The sequence below is a fragment of the Sinocyclocheilus rhinocerous genome, unplaced genomic scaffold, assembly GCF_001515625.1.
Source record: "Sinocyclocheilus rhinocerous isolate Xijiao unplaced genomic scaffold, SAMN03320098_v1.1 scaffold82, whole genome shotgun sequence".
NCBI lineage: Eukaryota > Metazoa > Chordata > Actinopteri > Cypriniformes > Cyprinidae > Sinocyclocheilus > Sinocyclocheilus rhinocerous.
This window is the reverse complement of record NW_015644168.1, coordinates 7,027-25,447: the sequence shown is the minus strand read 5'-3', so window position 1 is coordinate 25,447 and position 18,421 is coordinate 7,027. Positions and strand designations below refer to the sequence as shown.

General features: G+C 33.8%; 3 protein-coding genes across 3 annotated transcripts in view; 1 reads left to right on the top strand and 2 right to left on the bottom strand.

Moving 5' to 3' along the window:
- The window catches only part of LOC107758033 (spectrin beta chain, non-erythrocytic 4-like), a gene marked incomplete at its 3' end in the record, with an annotated part of 62,896 nt that extends 57,850 nt beyond the window's left edge, over positions 1-5,046 (bottom strand). The window contains exon 1 of the mRNA XM_016575675.1: positions 4,886-5,046. Within this exon, the coding sequence (XP_016431161.1) occupies positions 4,886-5,038 (153 nt within the window). The remainder of the gene's footprint in view (positions 1-4,885) is intronic.
- Positions 5,047-5,679: 633 nt separating this feature from the next.
- Positions 5,680-7,222, top strand: LOC107758032 (lysosomal-trafficking regulator-like). The gene is made up of 3 exons (XM_016575672.1): positions 5,680-5,852; positions 5,976-6,136; positions 7,218-7,222. The coding sequence occupies exons 1-3, from the start codon at positions 5,704-5,706 to the stop codon at positions 7,220-7,222; spliced, it is 315 nt and encodes a 104-aa protein (XP_016431158.1). The 5' UTR covers positions 5,680-5,703.
- An 81-nt stretch (positions 7,223-7,303) lies between these two features.
- LOC107758031 (spectrin beta chain, non-erythrocytic 1-like) overlaps positions 7,304-18,421 on the bottom strand; it is a 16,901-nt gene continuing 5,783 nt past the window's right edge. The window contains exons 2-5 of the mRNA XM_016575671.1: positions 10,627-10,794; positions 8,921-9,072; positions 7,902-8,075; positions 7,304-7,318 (exon numbers count right to left, since the gene is read on the bottom strand). Coding sequence (XP_016431157.1) covers positions 7,304-7,318; positions 7,902-8,075; positions 8,921-9,072; positions 10,627-10,771 — 486 coding nt within the window. The 5' untranslated portion in view covers positions 10,772-10,794. The remainder of the gene's footprint in view (positions 7,319-7,901; positions 8,076-8,920; positions 9,073-10,626; positions 10,795-18,421) is intronic.

Sequence of the window (18,421 nt, the reverse complement as noted above, 5' to 3'; positions counted from 1 at the left end):
AAGAATATATATATATATATATATATATATAAATAAAAAATGTCTGAAATGCTTATAAGGGTTAAAGGCCTAGTTCACCCCAAAATGACGATTGGTAACCAAACAACTGACAGTAGCCAATGACTTCCATAATATTTTTTATGCCATACTATGGAAGTCAATGGCTACTGTCAACTGTTTGGTTACCAACATACTTCTTCTTTTGTGCTCAACAGAAGAAAGAAAGTCATACAAGTTTGGAACAGGTTTGGTGATTAAATGGTGACAGAATTTTCATTTTTGGGTGAATTATTCCTTTAAATTAGATTTTTATATTTTCTAAAGAAAACTCAGGTCTCTCCTTCAATGAAAATGTATGGAATTTTTTTTCACCTATGTCAGTGCCATCGTGATTTAGTTTTTTCCCCAGATTTTTGCAGCCCAAACTGCATAAATTTGCTTCGGCTTTTCTAAAAAACTGTGGTGGTGATATTTACATTTTTGTTGCTTTGCATTAAAAACTCACCAATAATCATTAGTGACAGTAAGTCACTTATACTATATTATATTATATTATACTATACTCTAATATAAAAGTATTTTTGTGAACAATTACTAAAATCAGCGGTAGTCCTTGGAATTAGTAGTCTGTCCAAATCCCAACGGTTTTGCTTAAAACACTGGGTAATGGCATGTATAGCAATACTGTATTATCATTTAAAGGGGTCATATGATGCTTTTTTAAAGATCATTATTTTGTGTATTTGGTGTAACAGAATATGTTACTTCAGGGATCTTATCTATGCACAATCAGCTTGTAACACTCCAAAGAGAAAGGAAAACTTGAAATCGCATCATATGACCCACTTTAAAGTATTTAATGTGATTGCATTAGCCTATCTGTGGTTTACTAACTGGCCTGTTCTGTCATTAGACAATATATACACTAATTTTATCATTTTGACATGATACATAATAATGAGTGGCACAAGGACGCACACCTCGTGCCTCCTTATAGTGTGACATATGTGACCCTGGAGCACAAAAGCAGTCTTAAGTCGCTGGGGTATATTTGTAGCAATAGCCAAAAATACATTGTATGGGTCAAAATTATTGATTTTTCTTTTATGCCAAAAATCATTAGGATATTAAGTAAAGATCATGTTCCATGAAGATATTTTGTAAATTTCCTACCGTAAATAGATCAATTGATTAGTTATATGCATTGCTAAGAACTTCATTTGCACAACTTTAAAGGTGATTTTTTCAATATTTTGGATTTTTTTGCACCCTCAGATTCCAGATTTTCAAATAGTTCTATCCTAACAAACCATACATCAATGGAAAGCTTATTTATTCAGCTTTCAGATGATGTATAAATCTCAATTTCGAAAAAATTGACCCTTATGACTGGTTTTGTGGTCCAGGGTCACATATGTGAACCAAATACATACACACACACAAACATCTCCAACACATTTGTGTAAGCACATTACAGTGTCCCAAGATCATTCGTCATATTGAATTTCTCGCATCATGCTGTCAATACATGATCGATATCTACAACCTCAAAGAACAGCACTGCAAAAATCTGTATTTTAGTCTTGTTTTCCAGTAAAAAAATCCTTAAAACAAGATACATTTGCTTGAGAAGTAACATTAAGTTAGATAGAATATATCTTGCAATATGTTTCTTATCCAGTTGAGTGAGACTGCTTTTATTGCTTTAAGCACAGATTTGACAAAGGTTATGCTTAAAACAAGAGTTCTACAAAGGAAAGAAAGGAAATGTAAACACAGATTTATAACGTATAATACATAACAAGCAAATATGAAACCTTCATCAAACTATACAGTTGTGATATATAGTTCTACATCTGTAACGTTTCTGGTCCACAAGATTCAGAAGTTTGCATGTTTGTTTTGCCTTACTGCTCTCTCTCTCACTCACTCTCTCTCTCGCTCTCTCTCTCTCTCTCTGCCTCTCTCTCGCTCTCTCTCTCACTCACTCTCTCTCTCTCTCTCTCACTCACTCTCTCGCTCTCTCTGTCTCTTTCTCTCACTCACTCTCTCTCTCTCTCTCTCTGTCTCTCTCTCTCACTCTCTGGCTGCTGCAGTGTTGGGCCTTACCTGCTGACTAGGCAGAGTGAACTCCAACAGAGATGGGGAGGGTAGAAAGGAGATAAATAGGGGAGCGGAGAGATATTCCGGCATATACGGAGACAGGATATAAAGAGGAATATGGAGGAGGGAGGCAGGAGAATGAATGAGAGAGAGGGGAAGAGGAAGAATCACGAGAGGTGAGCGTGAACGACAGCCCCACCCAGTGATCTCTACGGCACGCTCGTGGATCGAGTGACACTCCACCTCTCTCCGTCCCTGCATCCACAATCACCACAGCATCAGCTTACTGGACTGCAGTCAGACGGCATTCTGGGTAACCTGCCACTGCTTTACTGACGGAGCCAAGAGATGACAGGCAATACAAACCAGGAGCTGCACTGCGCTTTGTAGTTACATGAACAGAGCGCTTTAAAATATTCAGAGCGAGAAAATAAGACCTGGTTTCTCTTGTGAAAATGGAGTACACTTTAGCATACTTCTAAAAAGCACTCATCACCATCCCACTCGACACCATTTCATTTTATTTAAAAATGTAGGTTAGATAGAATAAACAAACAAAAAATGACCTACATTTAGCTTTTAATGAAATTAAAATAACACGTTTTCGTTGTCTTCATGGTTTCTTTAATAGCCACATTTTCAGCCCTTGTGTAAAAGAAGTACACTTTATAAAGAGCACTTATCTAAAAAAAATATTAAGAAGTAATATATATCTATTAAATATATTTAAAAGAATATACTTAAGTGTGAACTGAATTTAATGTTTTTGGAAATTTAAGTGCATGTTATTTACAATTAAATGAAAATGTTTTATGGTTTACATTGATATTAAATTAAATGCAATTAGTTGAACATCTTTATATGCAATTTCATAATTACTTCTATTGTCTTGAAATATGGTTAAAGTGTACAAGCATTTATGATCGACTAAAATATGCTTTATTGTCATTTTAACTGAATGTGTGTTGTGTATTTAAATATATCTGTAATGATGAATTTGCAATTTAGTTCATTTAAAATATATTGATTTAGTACATAATTTGTTCATTTAGAACATATATTAATATAGTACATACAAAATATATATTTGATAACTGTTTTAAGAAGAGACTCATCTTTTAATGCTGCCTTGTCATTGAGTGTATTTATTTTTTTATTTCTTATTACTTTATTGTTTTTATTGCTATGATTTTATGCTGAGTAGAGCTTTGGGTTTGAGAAAAGTTCAATATAAATAAAAATGCATTATTATTATTAATAATAATATATTAATATTAGATTATTATTATATTATATATACAGTATTATATTATTATTATTCAAATGTAATATCAAATAACACTACACTTACAATTATAATCAAGTACTTTATATGTACTTTAGTAGGTTAGTAAAAAACTAAATAAGTGTACTTCTTTAAAGCATTACAAAAGATTATTAAAAGATAATGATTTCAAATTTTAAAAAGTGTACTTAAGTGTGTTAAGAATCATAGTCATGAAAGTATTCTCTCTTTAAGTGCACTTAAGTGGCCTTTTATTTCATTAATATTACATTATCTGCAAGTACAGTTTTAAAAATATATGAAGAGTTCATTTGCAAAAACTGATAACTCCATTTTTATTTTTATTTCAGAAATCACGTTTTTTTTTATTGCGCATTCCAAGTAATATCAATCAAACTGCAGTTGGGTTGTTTTGATTAAGTTAAGTAATAATAACTTAAACAAATACAGGTAATTTACAAAATTAAAGTTCAAGTATGTTTTTTTTTACATATTAAAAGTTTGTTTTATAGCAAAAGCAGATAACTCCACATGATTCGCTAAAATGGACTTATCGGCTTCTGTTCAAAAACAACAAGGGCACTTTTCGGCTTCTGCAGTAAAACGTGAACTCGCGATGCCTTGAAAGTGGACAAACCCGTTTTTGACAAAACGTGTTTAGGGTTCAGATCGCGCTATATGTGGAGAATAATGCACGGCAATCAGCTCTTTTTTTTTAAAGTGCCGTTTATCGGTTTTTGCAAATGAACTCTTCATATATTTTTAACACTTGAAGTAGACATTTGATACAAGCAAGGACACTCTTTTTCACAGGGTAGTCCTTGGTTGAAGTCAGATGAAAACTTGGCAGAGTAAACGAATAGTTCAACCAAAAATGAAAATGCTGTTTATAAAATTCATTAGCGAAATGCCATCTCAAACCACAAAAAGAGAGCTTTAGCACACTTCCCAAGCTGTTCTTCTTCACACAATGACAGCATACGGACAGGGGCTGCAGAAAACACCATAAAAGTGAACCACACCAATGAAGCAGGTGCTCGTAAGCAACCTACAGAAATTAAAAATGAGAAATCGGTCACCCTATGGTCTTGTGGACTTTACAGTCATATGCATACTGCGGCCATTGTAAGTACACATGAAGTGACTGTGAGCCATTTAGGACAGAGCCTTTGACTCAGCTGTATTCTGCTAACTCCACTCCTATCAGTACTGCATACATACCTACAGAATGTAATGTAGGTATTGACAATCGGCCATAGAGACACACAGGCACCACACAGACAGTGATCACACACTCAGCAGGGACAATAAAGGGCAGACAGGGATCAAACACCCCCCACAGGGTCCAAACATGGCCACCTCTTTACAGATCAGACTGCATCAGATCAAATAAATCCATTGCTAGTCAATGACAGCATAGAGATCAGAGATCAGTACACTCTCTTAAAGTCAGATGAGGCCATAAAAAAGTCCCAAAGCAGTCCAAACGATTCTCACCTGGAAGCGGAGGATGATGGTCCAGATGAGGCCGAGAGTGAGGCGGTGGTTCCCATCAACTATATCATGAGAACCAACATTTTCTAGATGAACCCTCTGTTCTTTGAGGAACTGAAGAGCCTTATCCACATTCTCCAAACAGTGAATCCTCATCCTGCCTCTCGTGGGCCGAGGCTTAAAACAAAAACATATTAAAACAAGAACGTGTCACAAACACGTGGGCTCGAAACTTCCTGAATTCAACCTTTGAAAGACAATTAATAAAGCATAGCATGTAGGCTGAGTCAGGGTGATTGTCATGAATTAAAACTAAAATTATTATAAATAAACATTTTTGTTACTTGAAAAAAGCTGAAATAAAAATATGAATATTAGATACAAGACATTTTGCCATGAAAGCTAACTGAAATAAGTTTAAATTGAAGCACTAAACTTACTAACTAAAAATAAATAAAAACTAAAACTAAAATGGAAATAAAAATAAACCTAAATAGCAATATTTAATAATGATAATAATAATAATAAAATCTAAATAAATACATAAAGATAAAATCTATTTCAAAATAATAAATGATTGAAAAAAAAAAAAAACATATAAAAGCTATAATAATAAATAAATAATAGTAAAATAACACTGGCTTGAGAATGTAATTGTGTGTGCTTTTGGAAAAAATTATTCATTTGCAAGGTTGGCATCTTCCAGCTGCTTGTAGTTTCTGTGCATGAGCTCCAAAAAGTATGTTTATGTTTTCCATGCTAAATTACAAAAGTAACTCTTTGTTTATGAATTCAGGATCTGCATCGATCCAAACGATGAGATGAAGGCGGGTCTGCTGGCCCAGGCGGAGTCTGGAGACGGTGTGCTGACGACAGGCATGTGGCAGCACTTGGCTCTCACGTACACACAGCAGCCTGAGGGCAGGAAGAACGTCCACGGTCAGCTGACCCTCTGGGTGAGCGGCATTCGGTGAGTCTGCCACTGCAATTAGTTGGTGGATGATTTAAATGGATAGTTCAACCAGGGCTGCAGACATCAGTTTTTATGCAGTCAGAATCATGTTTTAATCAAGCCTTCCTGTGCCACATACAGGAAGTGTGACGTCTCGCTAGACTTCACTCTGCCCAGGAAGTCCAGTTTGTCATCAGACAGTAATAAGACCTACTGTATGCTTGGACACTATCAGCACTCCTCAGAGGAGCAGGCCAGCCCAAGTGCACGCTGGGATATGGGCACACTGCTGCTCTTTAATGGTATGAAACCAGTTCTCATAGAGCTTCCCTACAGTATAATGATCTCCCCTTTGAAATGTTTGTGGTTTTCATCAGATCAATCGCACATATATTTTTAATTAAATCTAAAACTATTAAAAACATACTTATTAAATGAAATAAAGCTGAAAATAAACTGCTGAAAAAAGCTGAAAAATTCAAACTAAACAAAAATTAGAAATGTTGACTTGGCAACTAACTGAAATAAGTTAATTGTCTTTTTATCTCACAATTTTGATTTTGTTTTGTTTTTTTTCTAGCAATTCTGAACTTGCAATGACCTTTTTTTTAAAAATGTTTTGTTCCATGGTGGAAACAAAAAAAAAGTCAGAATTGCGAGAGAGAAACTTGCAATTGTGTGGGGGAAAAAAAAAAATCTGAATTCTCAATTTATATCTCAAAGTCCTAAAAAAAAGTCCTATAACAAAAAAAACATTTTATTGTGGTGGAAAATGGGGCATAGATTAATAAAAGCTGTGAGAAATAGTTAGCTAATGCATTAAATAATGTTGACAAATGTTACCAACAAAAAAACAATAATAGTATATAAATAGTAATCAAATATCACCGCTTCGTGTTGTTGGAAAGATTATTTGTATGTGCTTTCAGCGGCAGTGATGTTGTAGGTAACGTGGGATCTTCCTGCTGCTGGAAGTTTCTGTGTGTGAGCCACAGATTCTCCACATTCCCTCCACACAACACACTTTTCTTAACAGAATAGCCATTCTGTTGCTACTAATAGGTCATGAATGGGCCCAGTCCAGCCGTTCCCAACTTGTGAAACGCTCTAATAAATGGACTTATCGGCTTCTGTTCAAAAACAACAAGGGCACTTTTCGGCTTCTGCAGTAAAACGTGAACTCGCGATGCCTTGAAAGTGGACAAACCCGTTTTTGACAAAACGTGTTTAGGGTTCAGATCGCGCTATATGTGGAGAATAATGCACGGCAATCAGCTCTTTTTTTTTAAAGTGCCGTTTATCGGTTTTTGCAAATGAACTCTTCATATATTTTTAACACTTGAAGTAGACATTTGATACAAGCAAGGACACTCTTTTTCACAGGGTAGTCCTTGGTTGAAGTCAGATGAAAACTTGGCAGAGTAAACGAATAGTTCAACCAAAAATGAAAATGCTGTTTATAAAATTCATTAGCGAAATGCCATCTCAAACCACAAAAAGAGAGCTTTAGCACACTTCCCAAGCTGTTCTTCTTCACACAATGACAGCATACGGACAGGGGCTGCAGAAAACACCATAAAAGTGAACCACACCAATGAAGCAGGTGCTCGTAAGCAACCTACAGAAATTAAAAATGAGAAATCGGTCACCCTATGGTCTTGTGGACTTTACAGTCATATGCATACTGCGGCCATTGTAAGTACACATGAAGTGACTGTGAGCCATTTAGGACAGAGCCTTTGACTCAGCTGTATTCTGCTAACTCCACTCCTATCAGTACTGCATACATACCTACAGAATGTAATGTAGGTATTGACAATCGGCCATAGAGACACACAGGCACCACACAGACAGTGATCACACACTCAGCAGGGACAATAAAGGGCAGACAGGGATCAAACACCCCCCACAGGGTCCAAACATGGCCACCTCTTTACAGATCAGACTGCATCAGATCAAATAAATCCATTGCTAGTCAATGACAGCATAGAGATCAGAGATCAGTACACTCTCTTAAAGTCAGATGAGGCCATAAAAAAGTCCCAAAGCAGTCCAAACGATTCTCACCTGGAAGCGGAGGATGATGGTCCAGATGAGGCCGAGAGTGAGGCGGTGGTTCCCATCAAGTATATCATGAGAACCAACATTTTCTAGATGAACCCTCTGTTCTTTGAGGAACTGAAGAGCCTTATCCACATTCTCCAAACAGTGAATCCTCATCCTGCCTCTCGTGGGCCGAGGCTTGAAACAAAAACATATTAAAACAAGAACGTGTCACAAACACGTGGGCTCGAAACTTCCTGAATTCAACCTTTGAAAGACAATTAATAAAGCAGAGCATGGAAGCTGAATCAGGGATATTGTCACTAATTAAAACTAAAACTATTACAAATAAACATTTTTGTTAAATGAATAAAAGCTGAAATAAAATACAAAATAAATATTTGATGAAAAACTTAACCTAAACACAATCAAGATATTTTGCCATGAAAACTAAATGAAATCTGCTGTATAAAAATATTTTAAAGCCAATTAAAAAAAATAATAATAGTAAATAATATTAAAATAACACTGGGCTCAATCAAATCTTAGTGCAATATATTAAAAGAAAAACCATTTTATTTTATTTTTTTATGAAGTGTCAACAAAATGTTGAGTATTTTAAAGATGCTGCTGTGTGTTGCTAGGTTTCTGGATGGTTGTTTACTAGTCAAGCAGGCAAAAATATTAGGTAAATTCCTATAGAAAAGGGAGAGCAAACCTCTCCTCATTGAATCCAGTATCATTCATTTGAGCTGGGCTCAACCAAAATAGAACAGCAAAAGTACATGTGATACTAGCAAGCAATGCTAATAATTAGTGATGCACTGTAATTCTGGCTACCGAAAATATTTCAACGAAACAGCTAAATAAAAAAAAAAGTTTTGGTTTTAGCTTTGGAGGGCAAAAATCATGGACCGAAACTGTACTCCATAATGCAATATAAGTTGCTTTGGAAAAAAGCGTCTGGCAAATGCATAAATGTAAAACCTTTGGGTGGAAAAAGGTTGTTCAGATGGTGTTTTCTGAAGAAACGGAGAACTCACCAGCAGCTCTCCTGACAGCACCTCCAGCAGTCTGATGAGCATGTATCCGTCTCTCAGGTCATTATACAGGTCAGAGATACGGCAGGACACACGGGCCAAGTGAGAGTTTACCCACTTAGTAAAGGTTTTCTTCTGGACTGCGTCCCTCTCATCTGGTAGAAAGAGAGAGTCAAACAACAATGCATATATTTTAGTGGTGTCAAAATTAGCGCGTTGACGCAGGCAATTCATTTTTTCAGTTTAACGCGTTAAAAATATTTAACGCAATTGCGCCAGGCGCGAGTCAAACGAGTGCGAAAACAGTACTGTGCTCGCATGACGTTACCAAAAAGGCGATTAAAGCTGCCTTAAAACTGTGCATGCATGTAATATATTTTATGAGTCACATTTAAGAAGATGTCTCTGAAATGGTTTTCAAAACTGTCCTGGAGCAGCCCAGCACTGTCTCACTCATCTAACCCACCCGATTTAACTCGTCAGCTCATTAATAGAGACTTTAAGAGTAAAAAAAGATGCCATTAAACAAATATTAAAAAATATACTGTCTTTATGTTGTTTGTACATTCATTTTAAAGATTGAGTGTGAAATTATTGCAATATAAAAGTATATTTAAAAACTTTAATGTAAGGTGGGATTAATAGCGATTAATTTCAGAAAAATGTACGATTAATTTGTTAATTTTTTTTAAACGATTGACAGCACTAATGTATTTATATAAAGGATACACAATATCGGTACCATATCGGTTGTCAGATATATTCTCTATTTACCTGTGGCTCAGTGGTAGTGCATTGTGTTAGCAGCGCAAAAGGTCGTGGGTTTGATTCCCAGGGAACACACATACTGGTAAAAAATTTATAGCCTGAATGCACTGTAAGTCGCTTTGGATAAAAGCGTCTGCCAAATGCATAAATTATTAAATGATTAATTATTCATGTTAATCTTAAAAAAACACCAGCTTAATAATGCTCTTAAATGTAATCTTTAGCAAATCTCAGAATTAATATTTATTTTGCATACTGTACATTATAATGCTGATTTGCCTAAATCCATTAAACAATTGTTTTTAATTGTAGTGTTTTCTTTTTGACAAAGTGTTACAGAATTTTTATTTTAGCCATTTATTATTTCTCATCCATAACAAGAATATGGGTGTAGAAGAATATTGTATTCTTATTATATACACTACCGTTCAAGTTTGGGGTCGGTTTTCTAATATTTTTGAAAGAAGTCTCTTATGCTCACAAAGGATGCATTCATTTAATCAAAAATACGGTAAAAACAGTAATATTTTGAAATATTTTTTACAATTTAAAATAAGTGTTTTCTATTTTAATATATTTTAAAATGTAATTTATTCCTGTGATACAAAGCTGAATTTTCAGCATCATTACTCCAGTCTTCTGTGTCACATGATCCTTCTTATTATTGTCAAAGATGAAAGCAGTTTTAGCTGATTAATATTTTTGTGGAAACCAAGATATATTCTTTCAGGATTTTTTGATTAATAGAAAGAACAGCATTTGTAAAATAAATGTCATTTTTGAGCAATTTAGTGCATCATTGCTGAATAAAAATATTCATTTCTTTAAGAAAAAAAAACCTAAAACTACTTGACCCCACACTTTTAAAAGTTAGTGTATACATATGCTCAAAATATACTATAGACACACACAACCACAGATCTAGCAGATTCTCTACTCACCTGCTAATGCTTTGATGCGAGAGCACTCAAATAGTTTGGCACTGGTGGTCTCTGTTTCCCAGAATCCTGTGCTTGCAGGCCTGTTGTTGTTGTTGAGCTGTCTCTGGGCCTCAGCATTGTCCAGGTCTGTTGAGGCACTGGCCATCGCGCCTGCTTCCTCAAGCAGCCCTGCATACAGTGCAGTAAAAGTCAGTTTCCACAGTACCACCCAAACACAAACCTAATAGAATCCATATCACTATTCATAAAAGGCACACAAACACAGACTTACACGCAGATATGGATTTCAGATACAGTTTACAGTAGATACAGACAAGGTACTCTCAGAAAAATGAATAAGAAAAATGGCAACTCAACTTGGCCAAATGCATTTCTGACATTTGGTCTTTTTGTTTGCTGTCAGATTTACAGCTGATTTGACATATGCTGCTGAAATGTAATTTTGGCATGCAGTTTCAGTCTTTTCTTATTGAAGTAGAAAGAAGATGTTGTAGCATGACTAGGAAGTAGCTGCCAAGGGGGTGTTATCAAGATGAACTAACTTGTCTTAAAGGGACAGTTCACCTAAAAATTAAAATTCTGTCACCATTTAATCACCATCATGTCATTCCAAACCCATAAGGTTCATTGGGAAAAAGTGTGTTTGACAACATTTCTGCTAATATTACATTGCTTTTGCATATGTCAGACTTTCAAAGTGAAATGTGCAGAGAGTAGCACTAAAAACACGTTCAGTTTTATTTGAAGCAGTCAGATGAACGTGAATCTGGCAACGGTTTGTTATGTTGGTTCTTGTACGTATCACAGCAATTTGGAAATTAAAAGTATGTTGAGTGGTGCTGAAAATGTCACCTACACTAAACACTTCCCTAAAACTAACCGATTATGTTAACAAAATCAAATGTGATGCTTGCACCCATGCCGTTTTAGCTTATTTATACAAGTGTTTGACCTTTATTTATGAAGCTTACTCGTGATTCATGCTTCACAGGACTTGTACCTAAATGCTATCAATGCTGCACCAGGTGTGCTACCGAGCAAGTTTACTGTCAGAAAAGTCATAGATATAGAGCTGGTTATGTAATGCAAACATCAAAATGTATTAGTTTTAGGGCTGTCATCGTTAATTAAATCGCATCGTTAATAAAATGCGATTAATTTAACAATCCATAACGCGTTAAAATAATTTAACGCAATTAACGCAAAATTACTATAGCACAATTTCTATTCTAACCCTTTAACCCAATTTTGCTTCTCTGCTTGCGATTAGATCATTTTAAGCTGCTAAATTCCGGGAAAGTTTTCAGTCCAACCCTTCAATCTTTTGGTTTACTTTGCTGGATATAGCAAATGATGACAAAATAAACATTTGAAACAAGATAAATGGTCTATGCTTAATTTCATGAAGTGTGCGATTAATCGCGATTAATCACAGAAAAAGGATGTGATTAATTAGATTAAAATTTTTAATCGATTGACAGCTCTAATTAGTTTACAAATGTTTTACTTTTTTTTTTTTACAAAAAAAAGTTGTTTGAGAAAAGTTAGAAAGTTGTTTTTGAAGTTGTTTTACTGCCTCTATTTAATCTGGAAACTGCTGTGAATTGTGCGTATAGGTGCATCTTTGGAGTTTTAAAAAAATGTAGGTAGAGGCATGTTTTTTTCCCCAATAAGCCTGGGTTGACTTTTCTTTATCTTTGAAACACAAATGAAGATCATTTTCAAATCTGAGAGATTTTTGTTCCACCATTTCAAGCCTTGTTCCACCAAGTCTTGGACGCTTCAAAAAGTTAATAACGATATCATAAAGCTAATCCATATGAATCGAGCTGTGCAATCAATGTGAATAATATGTGAACAAAAGGCTAAATTAAATCTGTTCAGCACATAAAGCAATCGTGTCCCTTCACAAAGATTGGATTTTACCACTCAATTCATGTGGATTCATTTTACTGACCCTTTAAAGTGACGTTGCGTACATAAAGCTACACAGAGTACAAGTTTGTATGTTACAGACAGGGTTTCTCTCTAATATGACTAATTGTCACATCTAGTGCAATTTACAGTCACACACAAAAATATCTAATGTCTTAACCAATTTAATATGAAGAAAAATGTTCCTTTGTGTTTATTTTAGCCACTTCAAGTAGTATTGCGGTGGTGTGCAATGACTGATGGGTATATTTATCATTTTCACTTTCTGTGAAGATATACTGTACGCTTGCCTTTTTAGTGTCTTTGAGACTAAGCCTAGATGCTGTCTACAACTAATGGCTTAATACCCTGTGATGTCTACTTTGCAAGGCGCTGTGAAGTGATTGGAACACAGCCATGGCTCTAATGTAAACTAATGTAAGGCCTATTTGTGCAGTGCAAGCTAGCTTAACAGGTGCTTTGCGTCACAGTTATTAGCCTACTATGTTATCTAAAGTAGCTCAGAAATGCTGCATTGGCTATTCAGCATCCAGGACCGGAACGATTTGTTTTATGAGTCAGATATTCCTGTGAAACCACAACAAATAACTGTCCCATTTCCCCTCAAGCTGATGTACAGTAGCTTCATGAGAGGGTGACGTCAAGTGACCTTTTTACAGGAATACAGAACAACTGGGTCAATTCACCTACCCATGTAAGAGAGAGCACTCCCTCTTTTTTTCTTCAAGTGAATTTAGTATGAATGAATTTTTAATAGATTTAGGAGGCTAATCCTTCACCCCATCCCCCTTCCAGAAGCCTTTCCACTGTCTGCCAGTGAACAACCAGACCATCATTGGTGTGCTGAGTGTCATATGTGCTGTTCCACAAATTTCCATCCATACAGTCACTGTTCTCATGGTTATAAACAAACAAAGAGAGTCTTTGACAGGTGTGATCTGCTCTTTCTCCTCACACATTCATTGAGATTTCAGTCATTATTGTACTGAGAGTATGCAGCACACAAATGCAGAGCGTTCCCCTCCCCCAGTACTCATAAACCCAAAATCTCAACAGCACCATCCCCCCATAATAACACACACACACACACACACACACACCATGGTTTTGGACATCCTGACCAATATTCCAAATGGTACATCAAGAGATAGAAAGAGATACGCTGAATTTATGTTTTGTATGACAGATTTATGCCATTCATATTTCAAATATATATTTGCATTAAATACATCTTCATATTTCACTTTGTACATATATATATACTTGTACAAATATATATATATATATAGTGTGTGTGTGTGTGTGTGTGCGCGTGTGTATATTAATAAAATGTATATTTAGTTGGTATTTTAAATGGCATGTCAAGAGATATGCTGAATTTGTTTTGTGCGACAGATTTATGTCATTCTTATTCTTAATTAGAATATATATTTGCATTATATACATTTTCAAATTTCACTTGTACATTCATATTTCTATATATTTTTGCTTTTATGAAGTGCCAAACAGGAGATCTTAATAAATAAAATCTTAATATTTAAATGTCAATTTTAAATATATGGAAGTAAATCAGAATATATTTTTATAAATCTGAAAATATACATGTAAATCAGAATATAAAGATACAAATCTTAATATATAAATGTAAATCATGAATATGTAGAAATAAATCTGAATATATAATTATAAGTCTGAATATATAAATGTAAAATGTGAATATTATAATTCTGAATATATAAATATAAATTGCAATATAGATATATTCAGGGTGACAACAATATATTCAGGCTTACAACTATTATATATATATTGTGATTTACATTTATACATTTTAATTTAAAAATATATATATTGATTTACTTCGATATTATATATATATATATATACACTGTAAAAAAAGTCCCTTAAAAAATGGTAAATGACTGGCAGCTACGGCTGCCAAACAAAACCCGTAAAATTAAAGTAAAATATCATAATTAAAACAAGGAAGAATCTGTAAAATTAATTTTTTTTCTGTAAAACCTTTAATGAAAATTTCTGTAAAATTATTGTTTTTGCACTTTATTTCAATTAAGATATTTTACTTTAACGTATGTTGGTATACACACACACACACACACACACACGTACAAGTTTGACTTTTTTCTTTAAATCCTCATGATGTTTAAACAGACTCAGCTCACATATAAAAGTGTTTCAGATGTTTCACAGTTGGCCTATTTTCTCAAATTCTTCACAAATCATGAGATTTAATGGGGAGGTATATGGGCCATGTATTTTATGCAAAAAGGAATTAATCTCTTTAAGGCACGCTGACATTTTCCGTTTTGTCACGGAGTAAAATTCACAATCACAATCCACTTGGCACATTCTTTTGTAATTTCATTAGATTTATCAATGTATTAATAACACAAAAAATACCCAAAATAGACTGTAGAGAGCTCGCAAATTTTTTTAGAACAAACTGTAAAAATGAAAATGATCAAATACTCTGTATCAAAAAGCAAACAGGGGGCACTGAGATATAGTATCACTATCACCAAAGAGACAGAACAAGTTAGATAGCTTAGTTTCAAAGGAATGGGTGAGAGACATATAAGTTTTCTTATCACATTAAACAAGTTCTTTGTGAATTAGACTGCAGTCCCACCACTGGAAAGTCGATTAGTCTAGAATTTTATTAAACCAGAAATCTATGTGACCACAATTTAAGTTTTCAACAAATGAGCTTAGGGTTTTAAAAAAATCTATAAGCCAACATTTGTAATTAATTTCAGAGTGAGATATGTATCTTGCTAAACTGATCCCAACCACATAATATTAAAATGCAAACCTGACCTAGAAATATTACTCCCACTTTTGAGAAAATACACCCACAAAGTCTATGAGCTGTTCAACACAAGCTCATAAGTGTGATCTCTGGTGAGAAATCAGGGAGTTTGGTCTAATTCGTCTTAGTTGGTGTTCCACAATCTCTTCCTTTATTTGCAGCCTCATTTGATTAAGTGTGGGATTGCGGAGAATCAAGAATATCAGAGAGGAAACCCTGTCTGTAACATACAACTTGTGCAGCAATCCCCGCATTTCCATATTATGGCACAAGAGCAGTTCCAGCAGTCCATAAACACCAATTTCCAATTTTTTGATAAACATAATGTTGTCATATGTTGACACATTTCCTACTGAAACAGGAAGTTGGGGCAGGGCTTTTTTTCAAAATAGCTAATAGTCTTTACGTCATATCATGTCAATACGACATATTAATGGGCTCAATCTTTTTAGCCAGTAGCCTTTAATTTATATCAGAACCTCACTTCACAGCTTTTGCCACGGATGAAAGCAATGAACACATTTTTAAAATACAAAAACCCAGCCATTTCCTTCACAATCATTTAATGGCTGAGAGAGGAAATTATATTAATGATAAATGACAGAACCGAAGACACTCTGACAATTGTGATTTTCTACTTACTATTACTAATTGGTATTCATTTTCCAGAAGAAAAAGACTGTAATTTAAATGTTTATTTCTGATAAATACTTATTTAGTGAACTTTAACTTTTTTAAATCTCAAAGCTAAAATACATTGATTAAAAGACAAACGTTTTTATGTCATAGAATTAGTGCTGGGCAACGATTAATCGCGATTAATCACGTCCAAAATAAAAGTTTTTGTTTATATATGTACTGTGCATATTTATTATGTATATATAAAGACACACATAAGTCAAGTCAAGTCAAGTTTATTTGTACAGCGCTTTTCACGATACAAATCATTGCAAAGCAACTTTACAGCAAATTAAGTTTCTACAATATTTAGTGGTAGCTTATCAGTGGTGACTGTTTGCATATCTGACAGTGTAACATTAAGCATTAGTATTTCGAATGAGTTAAACCTGTATCCTGTCTTCTGAGTAACATTGAGAATATCACTATATATTGTTGCAACACCGCCGCCACGACCAGTCTGACGGGGCTCATGCTTATAACAGTAGCTTGGTGGAGTAGGCTCATTTAGACCATATATATTTATATTATAAAGTCATTACTATTAAACTGTGTATAAACAGTATATATAAACAGTATATATATATTATAAACAGTATATATTTAGAAAATATTGACATGTATATATTTATATTCATATAATTTATATTATATATAAATATATTTAATATATAAACATAACATATTTTTCTTAAATATATACATGCATGTGTGTGCATTTATATATATTAAATATACACAGTAAACACATATATTACATACACAAAAACTTTCATTTTGGATGCGATTAATCATGATTAATCGTTGCGCAGCACTACATAGCATCTTGATTCTTTACTATTCAATATATTTTTTGTTGTTGTGAAAAAAGAAATACACTCTATCATACTTTTAAAAAGAGTACTTTTTCTACAGGAATGGAAAACAGTAATGGAATATACTTATAGGTCCACACTGAATGTAATGTTTATTGACACTTAAACAAATGTTGTTTACAAATTAAATTAATATGTGTTATAGTTTAAATTACGAACTGCAATTAGTTGAAATTAAGAGTACTTTTTAACCAAGTAAGACCTAAGTACATCTTTATATGTAATTTTGTAATTACTTTATTTATGGTATGTATAAACTTTATTTAACTAAAATATACTTTAAAAATAAAACTTAGGTTGCACTTTATTTTACAGTACATGTACTTACAGTGTACTTACAGTGTACCAACCTAAGAAAGTACTGGTAATTAAGGCAACTACATGGGGTAGGTTCAGGGTTAGTAGGTTCAAGTAAGTTATTACCTAGTTATTGTAATTACTATGAGAAGTACATAGTATGTACATGAATAACAGGACTGTAAAATAAAGTGCTACCAAAACTTGTATGTCATGTATTTAAATACATTTGTAATTACACATTTTTTAATGATGTTGCAATTTAGTACATTTAAAATATATGAACTTGTAATGTAATAATGATTTACACCAGTTAAAATTAGAATCAAGTAGCCTACTTCACATGTGTTTTAGTATGTTAGCCAACATATCAGAAATACTTCTTTAAAAAATGACAAAAGATTATTATATCATAATATATAAAAATACTTTAAAGTAAAACTTAGAATTCGACATTATTACAAAGTACACTTTGCAAAAGTGTACTTAAGTGTACACTTAAAGTGCGCTTTCAACACAATTAAGCACACTTCTATCTCACAAGGGTTCACATATTAATAATCAGTGTCGGGGAAAGTTACTTTTAAAAGTAATGCATTACAACTAATTACGGTACTTAGTTACTTTTTATGGAAAGTAATGCGTTACGTTACTTTTGCGTTACTTTTTAAATCTGGGCTGGGCTTATTTGTTTGTTTTTAATATAAAAAGTTCTTCTTTTACAAATGTAAAAGCCCTTTCATAACAAAAGAGAAATGAATGAGCCTCAGGCTGAAGGAAATGTAAATTCACGACTGTACAGTAGAGGGCGCAGCTCAAACAAATTGCATGAAGAATATGACGCAGGAGAAGAAAGTTCAACACTATTCAGCAATGACAAAAATGAAACACAAATGTGCAATTTTTGCTTAGCATGGTTGAATTGGATCATCGAAGGTCAGCAGAAAAGACATTGGTTAATAAAATGGGATTAAATACATAAAGCACTCACTCCTGATTTCTCTGAACATGAGGACAGGAGAGCTGTCAGTCAAGACACGGGAAACAAAGTAACTGCTGTTACGTATTTGAAAAAATAACAGATATTTTCTTGTAAATTTAAAAGTAATGCGTTACTTAACTAGTTAAATGAAAAAGTAATCTGATTACGTAACTTGCGTTACTTGTAATATATTACCCC

Coding starts and splice junctions, on each gene's coding strand:
- LOC107758032 (XM_016575672.1), top strand. CDS start 5,704: ATGAAGGCGGGTCTGCTGGCCCAGGCGGAGTCTGGAGACGGTGTGCTG. Junction 5,853..5,975: donor CTCTGGGTGAGCGGCATTCG/GTGAGTCTGCCA, acceptor TGCCACATACAG/GAAGTGTGACGTCTCGCTAG.